General features: G+C 37.6%; 1 protein-coding gene across 2 annotated transcripts; it reads left to right on the forward strand.

Annotated features, from left to right (window-relative positions):
- The first annotated feature begins 72 nt into the window (after nt 1–72).
- tlcd3ba (TLC domain containing 3Ba) lies at nt 73–19585 on the forward strand. 2 transcript variants are annotated; one of them, XM_047572562.1, is made up of 7 exons: nt 73–210; nt 2055–2228; nt 2437–2520; nt 4676–4886; nt 6042–6137; nt 6493–6602; nt 7652–19585. In XM_047572562.1, exons 2-7 carry the CDS (start codon nt 2110–2112, stop codon nt 7866–7868), a joined length of 837 nt encoding a protein of 278 aa, XP_047428518.1. In that variant the 5' UTR covers nt 73–210; nt 2055–2109; the 3' UTR covers nt 7869–19585. The 2 variants fall into 2 exon arrangements, with proteins under 2 accessions (XP_047428518.1, XP_047428517.1); XM_047572561.1 differs by having other exon boundaries at nt 84–2228.
- The last annotated feature ends 3014 nt before the right edge of the window (nt 19586–22599 follow it).

The raw sequence follows: 22599 nt of genomic DNA on the forward strand, positions 1-22599 counted from the left end.
ATTAATTTACTTTTATATCTCCAGAATCAAATCAATCATTTATTATTCTGTCTGCCTTCAGAGGAGAAACTTATTCTCTTCGTTAATGATTCTGTTTTCTTGCAGAGGATGTCGGGGTGGATGGAGGACAAACAAACCTTTGACTGAACCTCTTCTCTGCGTTAGAGCAGCAGGGAGGATCCGTCACTGTTGACGTTGGTGCAAATTTGGGTAACTTCTTATTTTAATGGCTCCTGTATTTATTTTGTGGAAACTTTCCTCTTAATTTCCTCCAAATTGGCCGTTACATTTCCAAGAAAGGGGAAGTTATTCAGCACCTGACCACATTCTTAAAAACAAACCAGTGATGAATCTGATTCAAAGCTACTGACCGACAGATTTCCGCAGATCAGAGTTTAAAATACTTCTTTAATTCAATCATCTGATTATTTTTTTTCTTTCATGTCATTGAAACCAGTTTTCTCTTAAAATCTCAACAATAACAAACGTCTATTTGCATAACTGCAACTATTTTTCTGCGGCTCTGATTCAGTTGAACTATTTTCCCTATTTTAGATAGATAAATAAATAGATATAGATAAAAGTCAATGATTCAATAAATTAAAAACACCACAGTGAAAACGTTACAGGTAAAAATCCTATTTTAATAAGTGAAATCAACAAGTCGTCCCAGTGGTACACAACTTACCTATAATTTACAGATGAACAACAGCTGATTGGGAGAGAAGATACAGGAAATGAAACAGCTGCAAATTTGCGATTTGTTTACCCATCAGACATTAAAGACCTGAAATCAATTGCAGAGATTTCAAGCAACAAAAACATTACTTTATGTTTAACACCAAACTATCAAAAAACAACTGTGATTTTTTAAAAATGTATTTTATTTTTTGCTGCATCATCCCAAAGTTTATTTTGTCCAAACAATTAAAAATCTCAAAGCGTACGCGAAGATTCACAGAAGCTTAATGCACCACTACATAATAATATAGTCATGTAAGGCCCATTAGACCCCTTCATGGCCGATGTCACAGTGACATCACTGCGTTGCTGGAGGCGAACACTTTCAATGTCAACCGGGAAAATGTTTTCTTGCTGTATTTTTGTTTGTTAAAACCGAAAAAGCAAAAAGACTAACCAGCCGATGCCAGTCGTAGAAAACTTTGGTTGAACACCTTTAAAAGAAAGGACTGAAGTGAGACAATCGTCAACAACTCTCTGTTTATAGCCACATTTGATATCAGGCAAGATTAATATCTAATATATCATCATTTTCAGCCTGGATAACATTATGGTTTCGAATAAAGTGTGACTGAAATAACTTTAAGTTAATCATTATTTGGAGGATTCTTGATACATCCCAGTGCTAATGCTAACAGCTAGCTAACGCAGCGTTAGTTGTATGGTTCAGGGGTGTCCAAGCATTTACTATGTCACCCCCTACAGTGGTTACTCTCACTTCTTGTAATATCTTTGTTGTAGAGGCTTTACTTGGTAATAATAGACCAGACTTCGACCTCTCTGTGTCCTCCTTAGGTCAAATCGTCCATCCAGTGAGTGAGATTGTTTAGGGTTAGATGAATATAATCCCATCAGTCAGTCAACTTTTTAAAATAACACTCACAGTCTCGGGGAGTGAGTGTATTAGTATATTCTGTAAAATATACATTTTCCTCATCCATTCTTGCCAAAACAGTCCATTGAAATATGCTAGCCACCGTTTACAAGCTCCTTTGCCTCCAGCTAAGCCCCGCCCCTCAAAAACGTCACTGTTTACAAACTGCGAAGGGAAGGAAGATTTCAAGAAAAATACACCCAATCATTGACCTGTAAAATAAAGCATTTCTCTGATTTCTGACACATTTGCAAATAATCAAATGATGTAAATGACCCCGGGGGTGGAGGTGGAGGTGTATCTTCAGTGACCGAGCCTGGACCGTCCTCTCTGCCGTGGCTAATCCCTCCTCCTGTGACAGGTGGCAGCAGGAAGCTCTGCCCCTCTGATCCTCTCCTCTGAGCTCCTGCTAACCTGTCCTCTTTTAACACATGCACAGAGACAGTCAAACAAGCACACACACACCACCACCACCAGCAGCAGCAGCAGCAGCCATGTTGACCCTTGTGGCTGCCGGCTCCGTCTTCTTCCCTGGACTCTTCCTCCTGTCCAAACAAACCCTGAAACGCCTGATGGGATGGAGCGACGGGGACGCCGCCGTCGTCTCAACGCGGTAAGAGACTTCAGAGAGGACGTGACACTGACACTGATTACACAGAGACCTCAACATGCTGTCATTCATCATGGGGACTCCTGTCTGTCCCCACGGTGGGACACCAACTCCAAACCTCAACCTGACAATTTAAAATTTGGTTTCTGTGAAGCTTTCTGTCTTTATGCAGCATCTCTGATTATTGATCACCTTGTCTCTGTGCTCTCAGTCTGGTGTCGTCAGTCCAAGCCGTCATGGCCTCATCAGCCGGATGTGTCATCATCTCGTCCTGCAGGGACGTCATGGAGGACAGGTGAGGATGAATGAATGAATGAATGAATGAATGAATGAATGAATGAATGAATGAAAAGTGCTTTGAGATTTACGTTCTTGGCCGAAACCTGAATTAACTTTGGGATAATTCAATAAAAAAAAAGAGAAAAATCACTGTATTTATTTACAGTAACTTATTTTAAAGTTCAATATTTGTGTAAATTTGTGAGTTTGGTGCTAATTTCCCAAAGAAGGGAAGGCAGAATCTTTGAAGTAGAACAATAATCAGACCACTTAAAACTCAGATCAAACACAGAGCTGCTGTACTTTTTATATCAGCCTGTTAATGAGTAAATATTTAACCAACATTTCTGCTGCATTTGGGTTAAATTACGAAACTAAAAGTACTGCGTTACACGCAAATAAAACTCACTCAGTGCCATAAAACCTAACTACTCTGCTGTTCTACTGAGTCTTTCTATCTGATCAGCTGTTTGGCATCTAACGAGAAAACTGGGATATTTTCTTCTTAAACACTTATTTTCTCAGTGTTTTTTATCATAACCCATCTCTAAATTCCCTTTATAGTTCGTACCAAATAACTCACTTTACAGATAAATATCAGCTCAGCTTTTTGACAGATTATGACAAAGGTTTCCAGGTAATGAGCTGGAAAACAGGATTAAAGATTCAAATTTAATCTGCACTTTCCAATTAAAGTTCCTTCCGAAAAATTAATTAATATCAATTAAGTCATGTTGAATTGTAATATCACACTTCTTTGCTCTCTGATCCGCTACAAACAGAAAAGCTTGCACACGTTTAGCAGTGTACAATGTAGTTTTCAGGAAATCGAAGTCGTGTTTTCACTGGAGCGGACCTCAGAGTGAGTCTCTAATCTAATTATCACTCCGCTGCTGAGCCTATTTCATCTCCTGAGCAGCAGCCGCAGCACAACTATATTAAACCTGTAAGACGGCCACTAATCCTCCCTGCAGAGCACGACGGGAAGTGAAATGAAGTGAGCGCTGGGTGGTTTCCTCATTTCACAGTCAAAGCGGAGGGAGAGTTTGAGCCTGAGCTGCAGCATTTGTTTATCAAATTACACAGGAAGAGGCAGCGAGCGGCGGAGAGCTTGTTGTTGTTTACTGTAGTTCAGCCGCAGCAGGAAAACTAAACTGTGAAGGTCCTGCAGGGAATTTAATCACATTAAGAGGAAGACGGATATTGGTCAGGGGTGTCCCGGTTTATTTTAGTTCAGGCGCCACATACGGCCCAATTTGATTTTGATTTGCTTGACTTAAAGCAGCAACACCTTTAATTATGCTTCATTGAGTCTTGACGTAAGCTGAGTGGTGAGTTATATATAATAGTGATGAGCAGATCGATACTGAAATATCGATACCTCCGATACCAGATATTTATGCTCTGAAATCGATTCTCAAATCAAAATGTCAATACTTTTGATACTTCAGTCATTCAAGGCAGTGTATTTCATTAACAGGAACGTTCTATGTATGATTGTGGCCTCTGTTTGGTTTTTCTGTTGTCGTATTAGCTCGTCTATACAGTAAATGAGACCACTACCTCAACATACTTCAGAGTTTAAAATAAATAAATTACTCTGATGTATTTGATGCTTTTTTTTTTTTTTTCCCGACATATTGTCACAAAGTACTGGTATCAGATCGGTATTGCCGATACCAGCCTGAATCTCACTCAGTATCAGATCTTAAAGGAAATCTCTGGTATAAAATATCACTAATACATAATTTCTCCCCAAACAAAAACTTTTTTTTTGTATCAGGCTCTAATCGTGTTTATTTCTGCTGTAAAGTTGGACATTTTTTTTGCACACATCTGCAGAGGTGAACTCACATTTGGAACCAGCCTCTAGTGGACATTAGAGAAACTGCAATTTCTGAATTGACTTTAGCCTCTGCCTGGAGGTCGGGGTGAATGGATGGGTAAATAAAACTCTGATATTTCCATCTGCTAGTTAACTGCTACTGACCATTTTTTAACTGTTTAACCAAAACTGCTCTAAAAACTAAAAACTTGATAGATTCAACACCTAACGCTCTCCATCTGTGACTACTCCCGTTTCCAAGGTAACCGCCTTTTTTTTGTGTCCGAACCAAATGGAAGATTAAAAAAAAAAAATCTTCTCTCTCCTCACTTTTCCTGCTCCCCAGACACTGGCTGACCGACGCCTACATCCTGTTCGCCACGCCGTACTTCGCCTACGACATCTACGCCATGTTTCTGTGTTACCGGCACAAGCTGCAGGTCAAAGGTCACGAGGAGGCGGGGCTGAGCGCTTCTGTGGCCGGTTACCTGCGCAGGGAGGTCCTCATGGTGCTGCATCACATCTTCATGGTGGCCTTCTGCTTCCCTGCCTCACTGGTAACTACATGAACACCGAGTTTCTCTCTCTAGCGACAACGTCCTAGAGTAGAATAGTCTTCTCTAGAGTCCTAGAATAGAGTCCTTCATATGCTCTAAATTGGAGGTTTTAATAGAGAGATTAAGTAGGGACCCCCTACCTACTATATGTGTTCTATATTAAACTCAGCTTAGTGCTATTTATAAATGCACATTTTTATCATAATTTTGCATTCAATAGTAAGCTATATTATATTAAAATATGTTGAATTCATGTTAATGTGTATTTAAAGAACTTTAACCCTCTGGAGTCCAGAGTATAATTGGCCATTTTTCGCTACTTTTCTTCATATTTCATCTTTAAAACGGTTTACATCGCCTTGTTTGGTTTTTATTCTTTTCAGCACAACCTCACCTGTGTAATATTTTACACTTATTTTGACAAACTGTATTAACACATTGGACCTAAAACCAGACTAAAACCATACAGTAGGAAAAAGTTAGATTTTTCAGAGTGAAATACATGGACATGTTTAACGAACCATTTTCAGAACTTAGAATGCAAATCTACAGTGCGAATTTCAAAAGCTTATGTACAAATTTAGCAAACAACAAAGGTATTTATAATTATCCCAATTAAAATGCAGGAAATGCATCACACATTTTTATACAACCAAGTTCTACAACCATTTACAAAACTATCAGGTGTAACGATAAGTAGTAATATCTAAAAATCTCAAATCTCTGGCTTCTCTCTCTTTGGCTGCAGTCACTCCATAGACTGAATATAGCTCCCACAACTTTTCCCCTTTGGGGGGGGCAGGGGGCTATCAACACAATTTAAAAACTGGTATATAGTTTGAAGTTAGCACTTTCTTCAAAAGTTGAAACAGAGATTCAGACACTGCATCTTGCTGCTATGTCGTCTGAAATTGGTCATGTGATTTGGACAGTCCTGTGTGTCCAAAAATAAAAAAAACATATAAAAAATGTCCAATCAACCAAAGATTTTGCGCTCCTCCTGAAGTACCTCTGTGGACCCTCTAAGGGTCAAGAATGACTGCACCAGGAATACAACCAAGTCAAAAATCAATTCCAAGCCTTATTAAAGTCAACTCTAAGTTTAAAAAACAAAGATAAGTGTAGATTAATTAATATTTCTCCATCCTGTGTCAGATGTGGAGGCAGGGTAAAGGAGATTACTTCCAGGGCGTCTTGTTTCTGGCAGAGCTCAGCACTCCGTCCGTCAGTCTGGGGAAAGTCCTGATCCAGGTACCGCACCTCTGATATTACATTAAACATGTACGCATACCCAATAATTGATCAACACATATCGGCATCAGCTCGTTCCTAGACCTCCCTTTACGCCTAAAAATCAGATCTGATTTCTGGGCTGATCTGGATTTAAAAGAATCCAGATTTATTTGACGTATGTGAACATGTTTGTCCATGGAAATGCAAATAAATTTTCAATATTACAATGATGTTCTATTTCTAATCATGTAAACTGTTTATTTTAAGTAAAGACCTTTTTTTAGTTAATTAACTAAGACACAGCCTGAAATGTTGTCATTAAAACTAGTTGATGTAATTATTTACGTTTGTATTTCACCGTCTGTGTCCTCAGTATAATAAGCAGCACACTCTGCTGCACAAAGTGAACGGAGTCGTCATGCTGCTCACTTTCTTCGGCTGTCGAGTGTTACTCTTTCCATACCTGTACTACGCCTACAGCAGGTACCCCCACCCGTCTGTCCTCAGATTCACTTTTAGAAAGATATTTACCTTTAACATTTCATTAATTATATTAAAAAAAAAACTCAAAGACATATCTACAACTTTAATAACGGAACAAACAAGTCAAAAATAACAGAAAGACAAATTTGCCAAGTAGAACAGTTGTCTTTATTTTTATATTTTCATGACAGAAGAAAAGGCAGATAAGTCGAACTTTAATCATTTAGCCAATGAATAAATCTCCATTATTGATGGTGAGGCCATAGGAAGCAACACTCCTGATCATTTTGGCCTCCATATCATCATCATTATAGAACTTATGGGAAAAAAAAAAATGTGTCTCCAAAGATTAATTAAATAACTACTATTACTAATAACTAAATTATTTTAAAGCAAAATTGTGTATTAAACCAAAGAGTTGATTAATAACTGATTTAGATGCTTTAACTATATTTAATTCATTTTTATTTAATTTACTATAATAATTAATGTTTGCAACAAATAAAAAATTTAGCAAAATCTCCACATAAAGAGGTTCAGACCCTTTAGCGTTACTTTCATTAAGTGACAAAATAAATAAATAAATTGATCCTTATTAGTTTTTAAATCTTGGTCTTTCATGTTTTACTGATGATGATTTAACTGACTTACTGAAATCAAGTTCTACTGCGAGGATCAATCAAGGTACTGTATATCTCTTATTTTATCTTACTGCTACAAAAATAAGAAGAAGTGACTCATGATTTAAAGATGTTAATTACAAAATTCAGGGAACTGTCAGATTGATGATTAATAGCCATGAAGTTTATCATGTTTAGCCCCTTAGTTCAGCATGTTAACAAATATAGCTGGAGATGATGGGAAAGCCACTATTTTTATGAGTAATAAAGTATTGGATTGTTGACCTGTTGATGGTGCCTGATGAACATCTGTGTAAATTTAATGCCTGAACTAGTGAACCAGTGAACTGATGACACATGACAGTCGTGCTGCTGGCTCAGCTTGTAGGGAATCATTCATTAAAGCTTTAAAACTGTGTTGCGTTGCAGGTATGCATCGATCCCGGTGTATGCGGTGCCCCTGGTGGCCCCGTGGCAGTGTAACCTGGGCACCGCTCTGCTCTGGCCCCTGCAGCTCTACTGGTTCACACTGATTTGCAGAGGGGCTCTCCGTCTAGTCACAAAACGCTCGTCACCAGCTTTAAAACATGGCGACTGCCTGCCTCCGACAAACGGCTGCTCAACCAATCAGATGGACAGACGCTGAGAAAGAAGGATTAAACCTGATGTGGTGACTTTAACCGTTAAAACAAAAAGGACAAAACCAGGGAGCTGGAAAGTGTTGCTCCTCATTTGGTGTAAAGATCAAATCGAGAGACTGTGAGAAGAGTTTTGAGGAAGGTGCTGCTGAAACCTTGTGACCTCTCATCCAGCTTTAAGTGGAAAAGCTGAAAAGTTACAGAAAAGCAGAAGAAAGAAGCCGACTGTGTGTAAATGTTTGAGTTGTAGAACAAACAAATCAGGATGCAGGACTTTGTGAGGTTAAAAAATAAAACTGTAAAGCCGAACAATGCCATCTGATGTAATCAGGTATTAAAGCCAGAAAAGTAACTTCTGGGATTAGTTCAATTTAGTTTGGCTCATAACAAGCTACTGAATCCCAGTTTGATGTCAGAAAAAACAGGTGTTCCACAAGGATCGACCTTAGGCCCACTGTTGTTTGCTCTTCGCGTGCTGTTGCGTCATCTTTTACAGTCTTGTCTGCCATCAGCTCCACCTCAACCTGCTGTTGATGACTTATTTTATTAATGGATTGCCTTGAACACAAAACACTGATTTTGTATTTTTTATAAAATAAAAAGTGATGGCTTAATATGAAGATCCATTCTCTGGTTGTTAACAACAACAAAGCTTCACACATTGAGGTTGTTTTTTTTATCATGTTCTTGTTAGTTTTATTTCTACAACTGATATTGATCTTTAAATATATATTATATATATATATATATAAATATAATGTAATTTGTTAATAATATAAATATATTTAACAACTGGTACCACTCAGGTTTTATATTTTTCACTCAAACTGATCATTTTTATTTTAGATCTAAACAGTCACAGTCCTCTAGATTAAATTTCTTAATCTATTTTACACAGTTTCTCTTGTTACGATTTTAACTGATAATATTTTCCATTGGACGCTTCCTACAGAGAAGAAAACATATTTGCATGTCTTTCTTCACGTCTTTATGCTTTGCCTTTCCGTCTCTCTGCAGAGTTTCGTTGTTCTCAATAGATGCTCAAATTGGTCATTTAATTGATTTCTACTTTTTGAGTCCCGGACCTTAAGGCCACTCCACCACCCCACCCCCAAACTGACAGGGGGTGACGACTGCTTTTTTTTATTATTATTTTTTGTGCATAATTTATACATAGATTTAAACTAACTTCTATAAAACAAAGTGACTGACTGAATGAATTATCTTTTGTATGGGTTTCATGTCGTCGGGAGTTTCTTTTTAAAGAGGTTGAACCATAATCACCAAGAGGGGAGGATGTCACTAAAAATACAGGGTTGAGCTCTATGGAGGGTAGTTTAAAGCCCTAAAATAAAGATTTTATTATCGAATTTAATATAAAGAAAAACTGTCCAGCGAGGTTAGTTTGGTTAAAAAGCTTGTTTTTTTGTTTTTGATGTTGCTTGTACACTCCATTTGGTCCAGTTCAGTCACGATTTCTGGTGTGTTGTGTTGCCTGGGCAAAGTTAAGATGGGATGCTGGGGGCAGAGATATATCCACTGGGCTGTAGGATACTTCTTCTTGAGTTGTATGACATTACTTTTTTTTTTTTTTTTTGTAGTGTTGTAGTGTTGGTCGTCTTTCTCAGGGGCATTTCCATGGAGTTTTCTGGTAGGGTTGCCTGTTCCCAGGAGGTTACTTTAGAGGCCCACTGGGTTTGTGCTTAATCTCCCCACTGCAGAACCAAATGAAGACTAGGGGTGATTCTTTAATAAGTTTGGCTTGTTAAGGTATTGTTTGACCTAAATGCATGTCTGGCGTTGGTATTTACGGAACCTTTGTCACAGTTCTTCAATGTGCCTAGAGTGGATTTGTGAATGACTATAAAAAGGATGAGCCTGTTCAAATGGCTAACCATTATTGCATTAAGGTTGCAGAGCAGAAGCATTGGGAGGACATTTTGTATCTCTACAGTTAATCTATCTGTCATAGTTCCATGTCTCTAGTATCTACAGTGTATTTCTGTCTTTCTGGTAATATTTTCAACTTAATCAAAACTGAAGCCTTCATCATTTGAGAATTTGACCTTTTTTACATCAACCACCTCATTCATTCGGTGCGAATGTGTTATGAGGTACAGTTTTCTGTCACCAGTTGAGTTAATGTCCATGCCAGCAGGATGACGAATCATACCGTACTCTTGTTCAACTCTGTTTTCTATGATGTTTAAGTTAGTAAGTCCCAGATTTTCAAAGAGAGGATCCTAATCATGGGTGCAAATACTTTGGCTGTCACAAAAATGTTTCTCCAATAATCTCATGAGTCTTTTAGCAAATTAACTTAGGTTAATAGGTATTGGAATCAAGGCCGACAGGTTGTATCATTGCAGTTCATAAAACAACAGTTAACTCTATAATAACCAGATTTATAGCTCTAGCCTAGACTTTTCCATAGATGGAGAAGCAATGCTGCCAGGCTGTACTTCATTAATGTTGGGCAGGAACCTTTTATCTCCAAATTTCAACTTATGTTTTTTTTTATAAGTTATAAGTGCAATGAACATACACATGCCCAAAGTATGAACATTGATGAGTAACATGTATGCTCAACTTGACTTTGTCAGACCAGACCGTCACTGAATGTAAACGTGGCTAAACATGCTGCTAATGTTACAAAAGCCACGGGGAACAGCAACATGTCTGATATTCTACGTTTTCTTACACATAACAATAACACACACAAGCTAATGAATGGCGTTAGTGCAACCAAGCTAACTTGAAGTTAGCAGCCCATTTGCGCCATGAGTTATGTGGAAAACTTTGCGCTTGCCATGAAATTTATCACATGCTGATTGTTGAATAACGTCAATGAATTAATAAACTCAAATGCGTGTCTGTGTGTGACTAGCCACCGGCTGCAGGCGTGTTGTGCGCTGCGTGGTGGTGAGCGTGACCAAACAAAGTTAGGACGCAGTAGCATAGCTGATCCCTTTTAGCATCTGACAGACAGATTACACACACAATAGGAAGAAATGTCATGCATTTTGAACATCTGACGAACCACCCACTGACACTTATGTCCAGTCTCGTTTCGTCAATGAAAACTCATGCACGTCTCGTCATGTATTAGTCATCAAAGAGCCATGCTTAGCTCGTCACTATCATGAAAAAAAAGAAAAAAGGGTGTCAACGGAATAATTTCATCATTGTCATTGTTGACAAAAACGACTCTGCCTCTGATGGCTTCAGAGCAAACGAACTAATGATGATGACACGAGCCCACAATGGAGGATTCACAGATATATCCAGGAGTATTTTCCTCAGTCTGGGTTTAGATTTGTGCAGAAGAACTGTGGATCTGTTTTAAGGCTGCCTGCCAATGCTCTTGTGTTATCTCCCTCAATCCTCCTGCTAAGAGGATTTTGAGTGTGATGATTATTTCTTATGCCGACTAGTGTGGAAACTTGAGGATGTGGACTATTTAGCTTCACAAAGTTCAGTATTTTAAAAATATAGGGAGGTGTGAAAAACTCCTGACAAAAGCCACAGAGGAGTACAGAGGAGTGACAAGGAAAAGGGAATAACTAAGAGTAAATCCAGTTTAAATAAATACCATTCTCCATGACACTGACTAGTGGGAGATAAACCTGATCAAAAGAAATTACTTGGAGCCAGTTTGAAACCTTAAGCTATCAGCTCTTATACAGCTCCTTTGTTTTTTTGTTTTTTTTGTTAGCCTTTATTTAACCAGGTCAATCCCATTGAGATACAGTGACCTCTTTTCCAAACAACAGCCTAGAAAAGTTGCGACCATCAAGAACAAACAGCAACTCGCACAACAACACAAATACATGGAAGATAAAAACAAAAGGACCAACACTCAGAACAAGTGCGATATGTAGCTGCTCCAAGGTCTCTCACATGAGTTTTCAAAGATCCAGGGGTGATTAGCTCCTTTACCTATTTCTGCAGTGAGTTAAGCAGCAGGTGTAGATTGCATAAAACAGTGTTTACCAAATTCAGAATGAGATGTGGGCATGTTTCTTAGGTAGAAAAGATAAAAGGTCACTGTAATCAAGGAGGAAGGTGGCAGCAAACAACTTTTTTCTGGTAGCAAAAGGAAAAACAAGACGTGTGAGGGAAAAACAATCCAAGTTTCAGTCTTAATATGTTTACCAGGTTTTCTACATCTGGTTTAAAAGAAAGACGATCATCATCACAAAGGAACTTGTAACAGGTCAGACGTTCTATCTCACACCCTTGTAATGATAAAATGTTGCCTCAGCAAGAGTGTAGCCACAGCGAAATATAACTGTGTCATCAGCATAGACATGAAATTTGGCATTTGGCACATCTCTGTGTGATGTCCAGAAGAAGTTTCCCGTTTCTGTGACTGAAAAAGAATCCAACTTTCAATCTCAATTTTTTATTTTTTTTTTACCAGGTTTTCCACATGTAGCTTAAAAGAAAGACTATCATCAATTAATAGGCCAAGGAACTTGTAACAGATCAGTAGTTCTATCTCACACCATTGTAATGATAAACTGTTGGGAGGAGATAGAGATGAGACAGCTTTTAAAACTAGTCTTAGTTCAATGAGCTGACAGTCTACAAGGTTAAAAGGGATCGGGAAGCTTCTAAGGGTCTCAACAGGAGTGCAGCCACAGCAATATATGACTGTATCATGAGCATAGGAATGAAATTTGGCATTTGGGACATCTCTGACCAAGTCATTTACATAAGTAACAAACACAATAGGGCCCAAATCTGAGCCCTGGGGCACGCTGTAAAAGAAGGAGGAAGCTCACAGTGTTAAAATGATTCTAAAAAAAACATCAAACCTCTTCTTTCTAATCAGCTCAGAGTCTCAGTTCAAACTGTTAAGGATTTAGGGCGCCTTGGACATCGAATTGAAAAGGACCAGCCAATTTGAATACAGTCAGAGAATAGGTATTATTTTAGTATTATTATTGTTTATTTAGCCTTTAGATAACGAGGTTTGTCCCATTGAGGTCAAATATATCATGGCCAAGAGTGACAGCAACACAGAGATGACATAAACACATAAGATCAGAGATGAATAACACAGAAACGCTTGGGGCAACATGCATACAGACAAACATGACTCAACAGTTTTCACCATCTTTTTAAACTCATTTAGCGATACCAAGTTTGTACGCTGGTCAGTATTAATATATTACAAATGATTAAAGATCGAGATAAGAGCCTTAGGAAACTTAGGAAACCTAAAGAAAACTACTTTCTTTATATAATAGTAAATAATAAATGACGTAGCCTAATGGTTGTCCCCCTTTTTAAGGATGACCCTCAAAATTATAGACCAATGAGCATCCTTCCAAGGTCCCTCCAAGAGATCCTCTTGGGCCCCAACCTGCTCTGTAAAACTCTCTTTTGATTTTTTGCAGGATTGCTTTCTGCAAATAAAACAACCAATGAATCTTTCTGAGGAAAAAGACATCTATTGGTGAGTCCAGTCCATTACTCTCTCGTGCACAGGAATGTTGTTGTCTGTTAAGGTGTAGAATTGACATTAACTGTTGAGCTGACGAGCAATAGACAAGGCTGCATTTCAATGTTGTTGAGCCGACCCCACCCAGATTGGCTGGTCTCCCTGGTTTTCCAGGTCTGACCAGCTGGTACAAATGTGATAGGATTAAAGGAGGAGTAGGAGTAAAGCCAACATCTTGTTACATGGCGTCCAACGTTTGAGGCGTGAGGACAGTTGAAAGGTTACTGTTAAACTTTAAGTCTTCAGGGTGGTATATCCACCAAAGTAGCCATTTAACAAGTTGACGGACAGACTGATCATCTGTCACTTGGAAACAAAGACTAGACTCAGAGGAGTCTTTAAGAGGTACTACAGTATGGTCCACATAAAAGAAAAGTTAAAGAAATGGCCTCAGAAGGGGGACACCAAAATACTGAAACTGCCTGTGATTAGTGGAGGTGAGACTCATGAGTTAGACACAGACTGCATTCAGGAACATAGTGAGGGAGAAGACTCAACTCAGACAATGAGGGTTAGGAAAACAACTTAATTTATCGTGGTACTTGGGACCAAACATTGCCCACCACAGAGACAGCCCCCAAATTACCAAGCATTAGGTGAAGTGAGACAAATAGGAAGTCAGTTAGACTGACCCAATCAAGCATCCACACCAAATTCAGGAAAGGGTCAGGGACTAAGTGGGAGATCCAGTCATTCAGTGACACTCACACAGGACAGGTGAAGAACAGTTTTAGGGCATTACAGGAAGAGCAGACTGCGATTGAAAATGTTCATTAATGTACATTGTCCCTCTACAACAAATTAAGGTGAATGAATGAATGAATGAATGAAAAGGTCAGACTGTAAATTGTTCAACACACCAGGAGCAGGAAACTCAAAAGCTGCCTGTCACAATTCTGTTCGTACCTCAGGAACCACAGATTGTAGTATATCCATATAGGAATATATAGGAAACATTTCAAGGCATTCGTGTACAACATATCACTGTAATGAACAGACGAAAATGTAGACTCCAAACCTCAGGTATTTAAGAGTGGAAACCAACTAAATTTGGTGTCCATTTGTGGTAAGAATTTACTTGTTTCAGTGACTGAAAAAGAATCCAACTTTCAATCTTTTTTTTTTTTCAACCAGGCTTTACACATGTAGCTTAATGTTGGGAAGAGATACAGGTAATTCCCTGCCACTGGGGAAAAAAAAAACATCAGTTTAGTTTTGGCTGTATTTAAAACTAGCCTTAGTTCAATGAGCTGAAAATAAACAAGGTTAATAGTGATTTGTTAGTTGCCAAAGGCCTCAGCAAGAGTGCAGCCACAGCAATATATGATGGGTCATCAGCATAGAAAGGAAATTTTGCGTTTGGCGACATCTCTGACCAACGTATTTACATAAATAACAAACAGAATAGGGCCCAAATCTGAGCCCTGGGGCACGCTGTAAGAGAAGGAAGAAGCTAGCAGTGTTAAAATTATTCTGAAAAAACATCAAACCTCTTCTTTGTAATCAGCTCAGAGACTGAGTTCAAACTGTTAAGGATTTAGGGCGCCTTGGACATCAATTTGAAAAAGACCAGCAACTTGAATACAATCAGAGAATAGGTATTATTATTATTGTTATGTAGCCTTTAATTAAGGAGGTTCGTCCCATTGAGGTCAAAATGTTGAAAATGTTCATTAATGTACATTGTCCCTCTACAACAAATTAAGGTGAATGAATGAATGAATGAATGAATGAATGAATGAAAAGGTCAAACTGTAAATTGTTCAACACACCAGGAGCAGAAAACTCAAAAGCTGCCTGTCACAATTCTGTTCGTACCTCAGGAACCACAGATTGTAGTATATCCTTAGGAGACTGTCTTTTCCACATTTCAAGGCATTCGTGTACAACATATGACTGTAATGAACAGGTAAAAAGGTAGACTCCAAAGTGGAAACCAACTAAATTTCTAAATTTGGTGACCATTTATGTTAAGAATTTTCCCGTTTCTGGGACTTTTTTTTTTTTAAACACAAATAGTTTAATGTTGGGAGGAGATACAGGTAATTCCCTGTCATTCACCAGCAATCATTGAAACGTTATTGGCAGAACAACTAATTTGTCATCTCAATTCTAGTCAACTCCTACATCCCGTGCAATATGGCTTTAGGGTCCACCAATCAACAGAAACGGCAACTCCTTTATTGAAAGGATTAAGTCTTTAATGGACAGAGGGGGTGCAGTTGGTGCAATTTTTTTTTAGATCTTCAAAAAGCCTTTGACACTGTTAATCATAATATTGTCCAGTCTAAATTTGGTCAACTTATTTTTTCTCAATTTACTTCAAGCTGGTTCAAATCATATCTTGCTAACCATTCTCAGTGTGTTAAAATACAAAATCTTCTTTCAATGATCTCCTCACAGATGTTACCCAAGATTCAATCCTGGGTCCACTCCTTTTCAGCCTGTATATAAACAATTCACCATCTGTGTGACAAAGGCTGTGAGGTCATTAAGTATACAGATGATACCATGATTTTGGTAAAGGGTAAAGATCACTTTGAAGCTTCTGCACAGCTTACAGAAGTCATGGTAAACATTTCATACTGGCTTAATAACTAGCATTTACTACTTAATTCTTCTAAAATTGTTGATATTTTTTTTATTTATTTATTTTTTGCCAAAATTAACAAATCATTCACAGAAGCTGATGTTTTTATATCTGGACAGAGAACCCAAATTGTAAATTAATATAAATTTCTAGGAACCATGTTAGCCAGCAATCTCACTTTTAAACATGTTAAAAAGGTGAGCAAAATTCTCAAATCTACACTCATAAATTTCAGGCATCTTAGAAATCATATGTCTACAGAAGCAGTCATAGCCATGTACAAACAAACTCTCAAAATCATGGATAAAAAAGGAAAAATCAAGATCCTTCTGTCATTGTATAATCCTCAATAAAAGTTTCTGAGTTGGAACGGTGTTGTTATTTTCAAGTGCATGGTTTACATCTTTTTTGCTTGTGGATTAATGTGAATAAAAAGGTCAGACTGTAAATTGTTCCACACACCAGTGGCAGAAAACCCAAAAGCTGTCTTTCACAATTCAGTTTGTACCTCAAGAACCACAGATTGTAGAATATCCTTAGGAGACTGTGTTTTCCACATTTCAACCTTCGAAAAGACGATTACTAAGGCTAATAAGGTAAGAATGGTTTGTCAGAGCCCCATGATACACGCTATCCAGCATTTGACAGACAGTGAGCAGAGGCATTCATGTACAACACATTACTGTAATGAACAGGTAAAAAGGTAAACTCCAAACCCCAGGTATTTAAGAGTGGAAACCAACCAAATTTGGTGTTCATTTATGTTAAGGATCTTCTCCTTTGTGACTGAAAAAGAATCCAACTTTCTCTTTTCTCTTTCTTTTTTACCAGGTTTTCCCTCATGTACTTTAAAACAAAGATGGTCATCAATTAAAATGCCAAGGAACTTGTAACAGGTCAGATGTTCTATCTCACACCACTGTAATGATAAAATACTGGGAGGATAGAGGTGCCATTGGAAAAAATCATCAGTTCAGTTTTGGCTGCATTTAAAACTATTCTTAGTTCAATGAGCTGACAATCTACAAGGTTAAAAGTGCTCTCTAAGTTGCCAAAGGCCTCAGCAAGAGTGCAGCCACTGCAATATATAATGGGTCATCAGCATAGAAACGAAATTTTGCATTTGGCGACATCTCTGACCAATGTATTTTACATAAATAACAAACAGAATAGGGCCCAAATCTGAGCCCTGGGGCACGCTGTAAAAGAAGGAGGAAGCTAGCAGTGTTAAAATGATTCTAAAAAATATCAAACCTCTTCTTTCTAATAAGCTCAGAGGCTGAATTCAAACTGTTAAGGATTTAGGGCGCCTTGGACATCAATTTGAAAAGGACTAGCAACTTGAATACAATCAGAAAATTGGTATTATTATTAGTATTTATGTAGCCTTTAGTTAAGGAGGTTTGTCCCATTGAGGTCAAATATATCTTGGCCAAGAGTGACAGCAACACAATTTCAACAGGAAATGAGTTGACTAATCACACTTTTAAACATATTAAGAAAGTGAGCAAAATTCTCAAATCTACATTCAAATTTCAGGCATCTCAGAAATCATATGTCTACAGAAGCAGTCATTGCCATGTACAAACAAACTCTCAAAATCCTGGATTAAAATAATAATAATAATAATAATCAAGATCCTTCTATCATTGCATAATCCTCAATAAATATAAGTTTCTGAGTTGGAGCAGTGTTGTTATTTTCAAGTGCATGGTTTACATCTTTTTTTTTTCTCGCTTGTGAATTAATGTGAATGAAAAGGTCAGACTGTAGGCTGTTCCACACACCAGAGCAGAAAACCTAAAAGTTGTCTTTCATAATTCAGTTTGTAACTCAGGAACCATAGATTGTAGTATATCCTTAGGAGACATATCACATTTCAACCTTCAAAAAGACAATTACTAAAGCTATGGTAAGAATGGTTTGTCAGAGCCCCATGATACACGCTATCCAGCATTTGACAGACAGTGAGCAGAGGCATTCATGTACAACACATCACTCTAATGAACAGGTAAAAAGGTAGACTCCAAATCCCAGGTATTTAAGAGTGGAAACCAACTAAATTTGGTGTTCATTTATGTTAAGAATTTTCTCCTTTCTGTGACTGAAAAAGAATCCAACTTTCAATCTCTCTCTCTCTCTTTTTTTAAACCAGGTTTTATACATGTACTTTAAAAGAAAGACGATCTTCAATTAAAATGGCAAGGAACTTGTAACAGGTCAGATGTTCTATCTCACTCCCTTGTAATGATAAACTGCTGGGAGGATACACAGGTACTTTCCTGCCATTGAAAAAAAAAAACATCAGTTTACTTATGGCTCCGTTTAAAAATAGTTTTAGTTTGATGAGCTGACAATCAACAAGGTTAAAAGCAATCTGTTATTTGCCAAGGGCCTTGGCAAGAGTGCAGCCACAGCAATATATGACTGCATCATCAGTAAAGAAATGAAATTTGGCATTTGGCAACATCTCTGCCCAATTCATTTACATAAATAACAAACAGAATAGGGCCCAAATCTGAGCCCTGGGGCACGCTGTAAAATAAAGAGGAAGCTAGCAGTGTTAAAATGATTCTAAAAAACATCAAACCTCTTCTTTCTAATCAGCTCAGAGACTGAGTTCAAACTGTTAAGGATTTAGGGCACCTTGGACATCAATTTGAAAAAGACCAGCAACTTGAATACAATCAGAGAATAGATGTTAGAATTTAATAGTAAATAATAAATGACATGGCAGAAAATATATTAACTGGACAAAAATAATCATGAAAGCAGATTGAACTGAGAATCAATGACACTCCAACAAACGAGAAGATTGACATAGCCGAAGCCTTAAATAATTATTTTGTGGAATCTGTATCTATTGTTACCAACAGTTTTCCCTTACATCAGCAGTATAGCGTCACAGTACCAAATCCTGCTGTACACATCTTCAATTAGAAAGAGCATCTGAAACTCAAGTAGCAAAGATGATTGACTCATTCAAACCTAAAAGGTCAAAGGATGTGTATGAAACAGGACTTTACCTGTTTACTGATTAAACCTATTGTTCACATTGTGAATATTTCATTTACTTAGGGCAGGGGGAGTTTCCCTGAATATTGGAAGCTGAGCTTTTGTCCCCCTTTTTAAAAGTGACCCTAAAAATTATAGGCCAATGAGCATCCTTCCTGTCTTTCACCAGCAGTCATTCAAAAGTTATTGGCAGACCAACTAATTTGTCATCTCAATTCTAGTCAGCTCCTACATCCCATGCAATATGACTTTAGAGTCCACCACTCAACAGAAACGGCAACTGTCTACTTTATTGAAAGGATTAAGTCTTTAATGGACAGAAGGGGTGTGGTTGGTGCAATTCTTTTTTCGATCTTCAAAAAGCCATTGACACTGTTAATCATAATAGTGTCCAGTGTAAATTTGGTCAACTTATCTTTTTTCCCAATTTACAGTGTATTAAAATACAAAATCTTCTTTCAATGATCTCCTCACAGATGTTCCCCAAGGTTCAATCCTGGGTCCACTCCTTTATAGTCTGTATATGTACGATCCACCATCTGTATGGTAAAGGCTGTGAGGTCATTATGTATACAGATGATACCATGATTTTGGTCAAGAGTAAAGATCAATTTGAAGCTTCTGGACAGCTTGCAGAAGCCATGGTAAACATTTCATACTGGCTTAATAATTAGCATTTACTACTTAATTCTTCTCAAATTATTGGTATGTTTTTTTTTTTTTACCAAAATGAACAAATCATACACAGAAGCTGATGTTTTTATATCTGGACAGAGAATCCAAATTGTAAATGAATATAAATATCTAGGAACCATGTTAGCCAGTAATCTCACTTTTAAACATGTTAAAAAAGTGAGCAAAATTCTCAAATCTACACTCATAAATTTCAGGCATCTCAGAAATCATATGTCTACAGAAGCAGTCATAGGCAGGGAGGTAAAGTTATTTGTAATGTTGCCGTTTCTAAATATTGAAGCTAAAACAAGTATATACAATTATTGCCTCTTTTACCAGGTTAAATGACCATGCTCTTTATGGCGGGGGGACTGCCAATGGAAAGTAGCCTTAAAATCAAGGTGAATGAATTAATGAAGGAAAAGGTCAGACTGTAAATTGTTCCACACACCAGGAGGAGAAAACCCAAACGCTGTCTTTCATAATTCAGTTTGTACCTCAGGAACCGCAGATCGTAGTATATCCTTAGAATGGAGACTCTATTTTCCACATTTCAAGCTTAGAAAAGACAATTACTAAGGTAATGGTAAGAATGGTTTGTGATCAATGTCAGAGCCCCAGCATACGCTATCCAGCATATGACTAATAGTGAACAGAGGCATTCATGTACAACACATCACTGTAATGAATAATAGGTAAAAAGGTAGATTCTATCAGTTTCACATAAAAATAATAAGATTTGTTTCAATAATAAAATCTTTAGTTTTTTTTTATGACATATGCTTTAAAAGATAGCTGGTCATCAATTAAAAACCCCAAGTATTTAAAAGTGGAAACCAACTAATTTTGGTGACATTTTCTGGTAAGAATTTTCTGAGACACTGCTGATCTTGCTGAACTTGAAGTAGTTAAAAAACACAAGTACTGTTTTACCAGCATTAAGTTCAAGTAGCAGTTGACAAAGCTGTTCTTGTACTCTATCGAATGCATACTAAATAAAGCAAAAGCCTTAGCAGGATGCAAAGCAATAAATAACAGCATCATCAGCATAGAAATGGACAGTTGAGTCTGAATTAATATATAATAAAAAACAGCAGGCCCCAAACCAATCTTGTGGGGCCCCCTTGTGGACTTGCAAAACCTCTCAGGTAGCACCCTCTGACTGAATATCCTGTCTGTGAGATAGTTAGTGAACCACCCGACTGCATTTTCAGAAAAGCCAGAAGCTATAAAATGCCCAATTATCTTGTTATGGTCAACCGTATCAAAGGCCTCAGAGAAGTCAAACACAGAGCGACAGCACAGTTTATCGTCAACAGCTTCAACTATAAAATTTAGGACCATCCTATTGTTTATTCAGAAATCTGACACTAATGCTGAGAGTATGGAATTGGTAGCCAGGAGTTATTAATGTTACACCTACTAGGATTCAAGTTTGCAAAGGTCTTGAATTATGGTTGAATAAGTCAAATAATATTTTTTCGCTTCCTTTTAAGAGAGAAATAACAAAAGCTTTACAAACCTTGAGGATTTTATTTATCGACAATGTAAGATTAAAACTGTGACACAAGGTTCAGTATTAATTTCTGATGCCAATTTTAAAAAGACAGGCTGTAATTTGTCTGGAGCAGCTGGGTTTCTGGGACTGAACACTTTAAGAGACCTAGTGATGTGGTGGTAGTAGGAAATACCCTGGGGAGATTTAAAGAGGTAAGTAAAAAGCCAGAGGAAAAAACATGATTTAACATTTCAGATTTGTCAGTTACCCCGAGACCTTCAATAAAGACAATAGATGGAAGATTCATCAAATTATAGCCAGCAGGAAACACATTTCCAGAATTTCTTAGGATCTTTAAGGCTTTCTTTGGTCATGGACAAATAAAACACTATTTTTGTGAAGCTGTGACAGAAGCTTCACAAGAGTGGTCAATGAATTACTAGGAGCAGATGAGCTCTACAACATCTCTACAACAACTCTACAACATCCCATCAACATAATATGATGAGGTAGGTAACTGTGCATCAAGAGCAACATCTCTAGATCTTCACTTATTGAATCAGTAGCTGTCAATGCAAATATTCTCATCATGCCAGGTTTCAGATGAGACAACAATATCACCATGTGTTAAGTATATCCAGATCTTTATCATGTCCGGTTTAGAGATTAAACTCCTTACAATGATGTGGATTATCCCAAGACCAGATCTAGATTTAAAACCTGCAGACATAAAACAATGTTAACTCCTTTCAAAGAAACATCACCTCAACCTGATAAAAATCAAACCTTCTGTTTTGTATTGTAGATAAAGGAAACCAACCTCCTTGTTTATGCTACTGTAAGTCACCTGTACATTTCATTAATCCTTCCTGGCATTAGATCCCCCCAAGTTCACTGAGAGGACTCCAAAACAAAAGGGTGCTGGGTCTATTTTAGTCACATCAAAAAACATGTCCAACTGACATTTGAGCAACACAGGAAGTTTCAAGAAAACCAACCTCTGTGAATGAATGCGAGTCGATTGATAACTCCTGGTAAATGCTGAGGAAAATCCATAGTTGGTACAGGAGTTAGTTACACTCTCAGTAATAAGTATCTGTGGGTGGAATTAAAAGGGTCAAAGACCTCCAGCTATTGGCAGAAGGGCCCTTGTATTTGGCTAAAGGAAATGCAGCTTTCCTGATTGGATGGGCTGTCCTTTCAGTGGATCTCTACTTGGAGCTGTACTTGGGTCAGAAGCTCCCGCCTATAGTATTAGTTTCATTTCTAGAATAATAATCAGTATAGCTGATAAGTTTTACAGTCCAAGTGTGGTACCCAACTATACTTTTGAGTACACCAGGGGTCTGCAACATTTTTTGTATTCAATATTAAGCTATCCCTTATCCCTTTACTAAAATATGTTAGATTCATGTTAATGTGTAATTAAAGGAAATTTGTGGCAGGAAATTA

This window comes from Mugil cephalus, chromosome 20, assembly GCF_022458985.1.
Source record: "Mugil cephalus isolate CIBA_MC_2020 chromosome 20, CIBA_Mcephalus_1.1, whole genome shotgun sequence".
NCBI classification, from domain to species: Eukaryota; Metazoa; Chordata; class Actinopteri; order Mugiliformes; family Mugilidae; genus Mugil; species Mugil cephalus.

What these genes read in the sequence shown, in the direction of transcription:
- tlcd3ba (XM_047572561.1), top strand. Translation starts at nt 2,047, where the DNA reads ATGCACAGAGACAGTCAAACAAGCACACACACACCACCACCACCAGCA. An exon ending in TCTGCTTCCCTGCCTCACTG is followed by an intron (nt 4,887 to 6,041) that starts GTAACTACATGA and finishes ATCCTGTGTCAG; the next exon opens with ATGTGGAGGCAGGGTAAAGG. An exon ending in CTGTACTACGCCTACAGCAG is followed by an intron (nt 6,603 to 7,651) that starts GTACCCCCACCC and finishes GTTGCGTTGCAG; the next exon opens with GTATGCATCGATCCCGGTGT.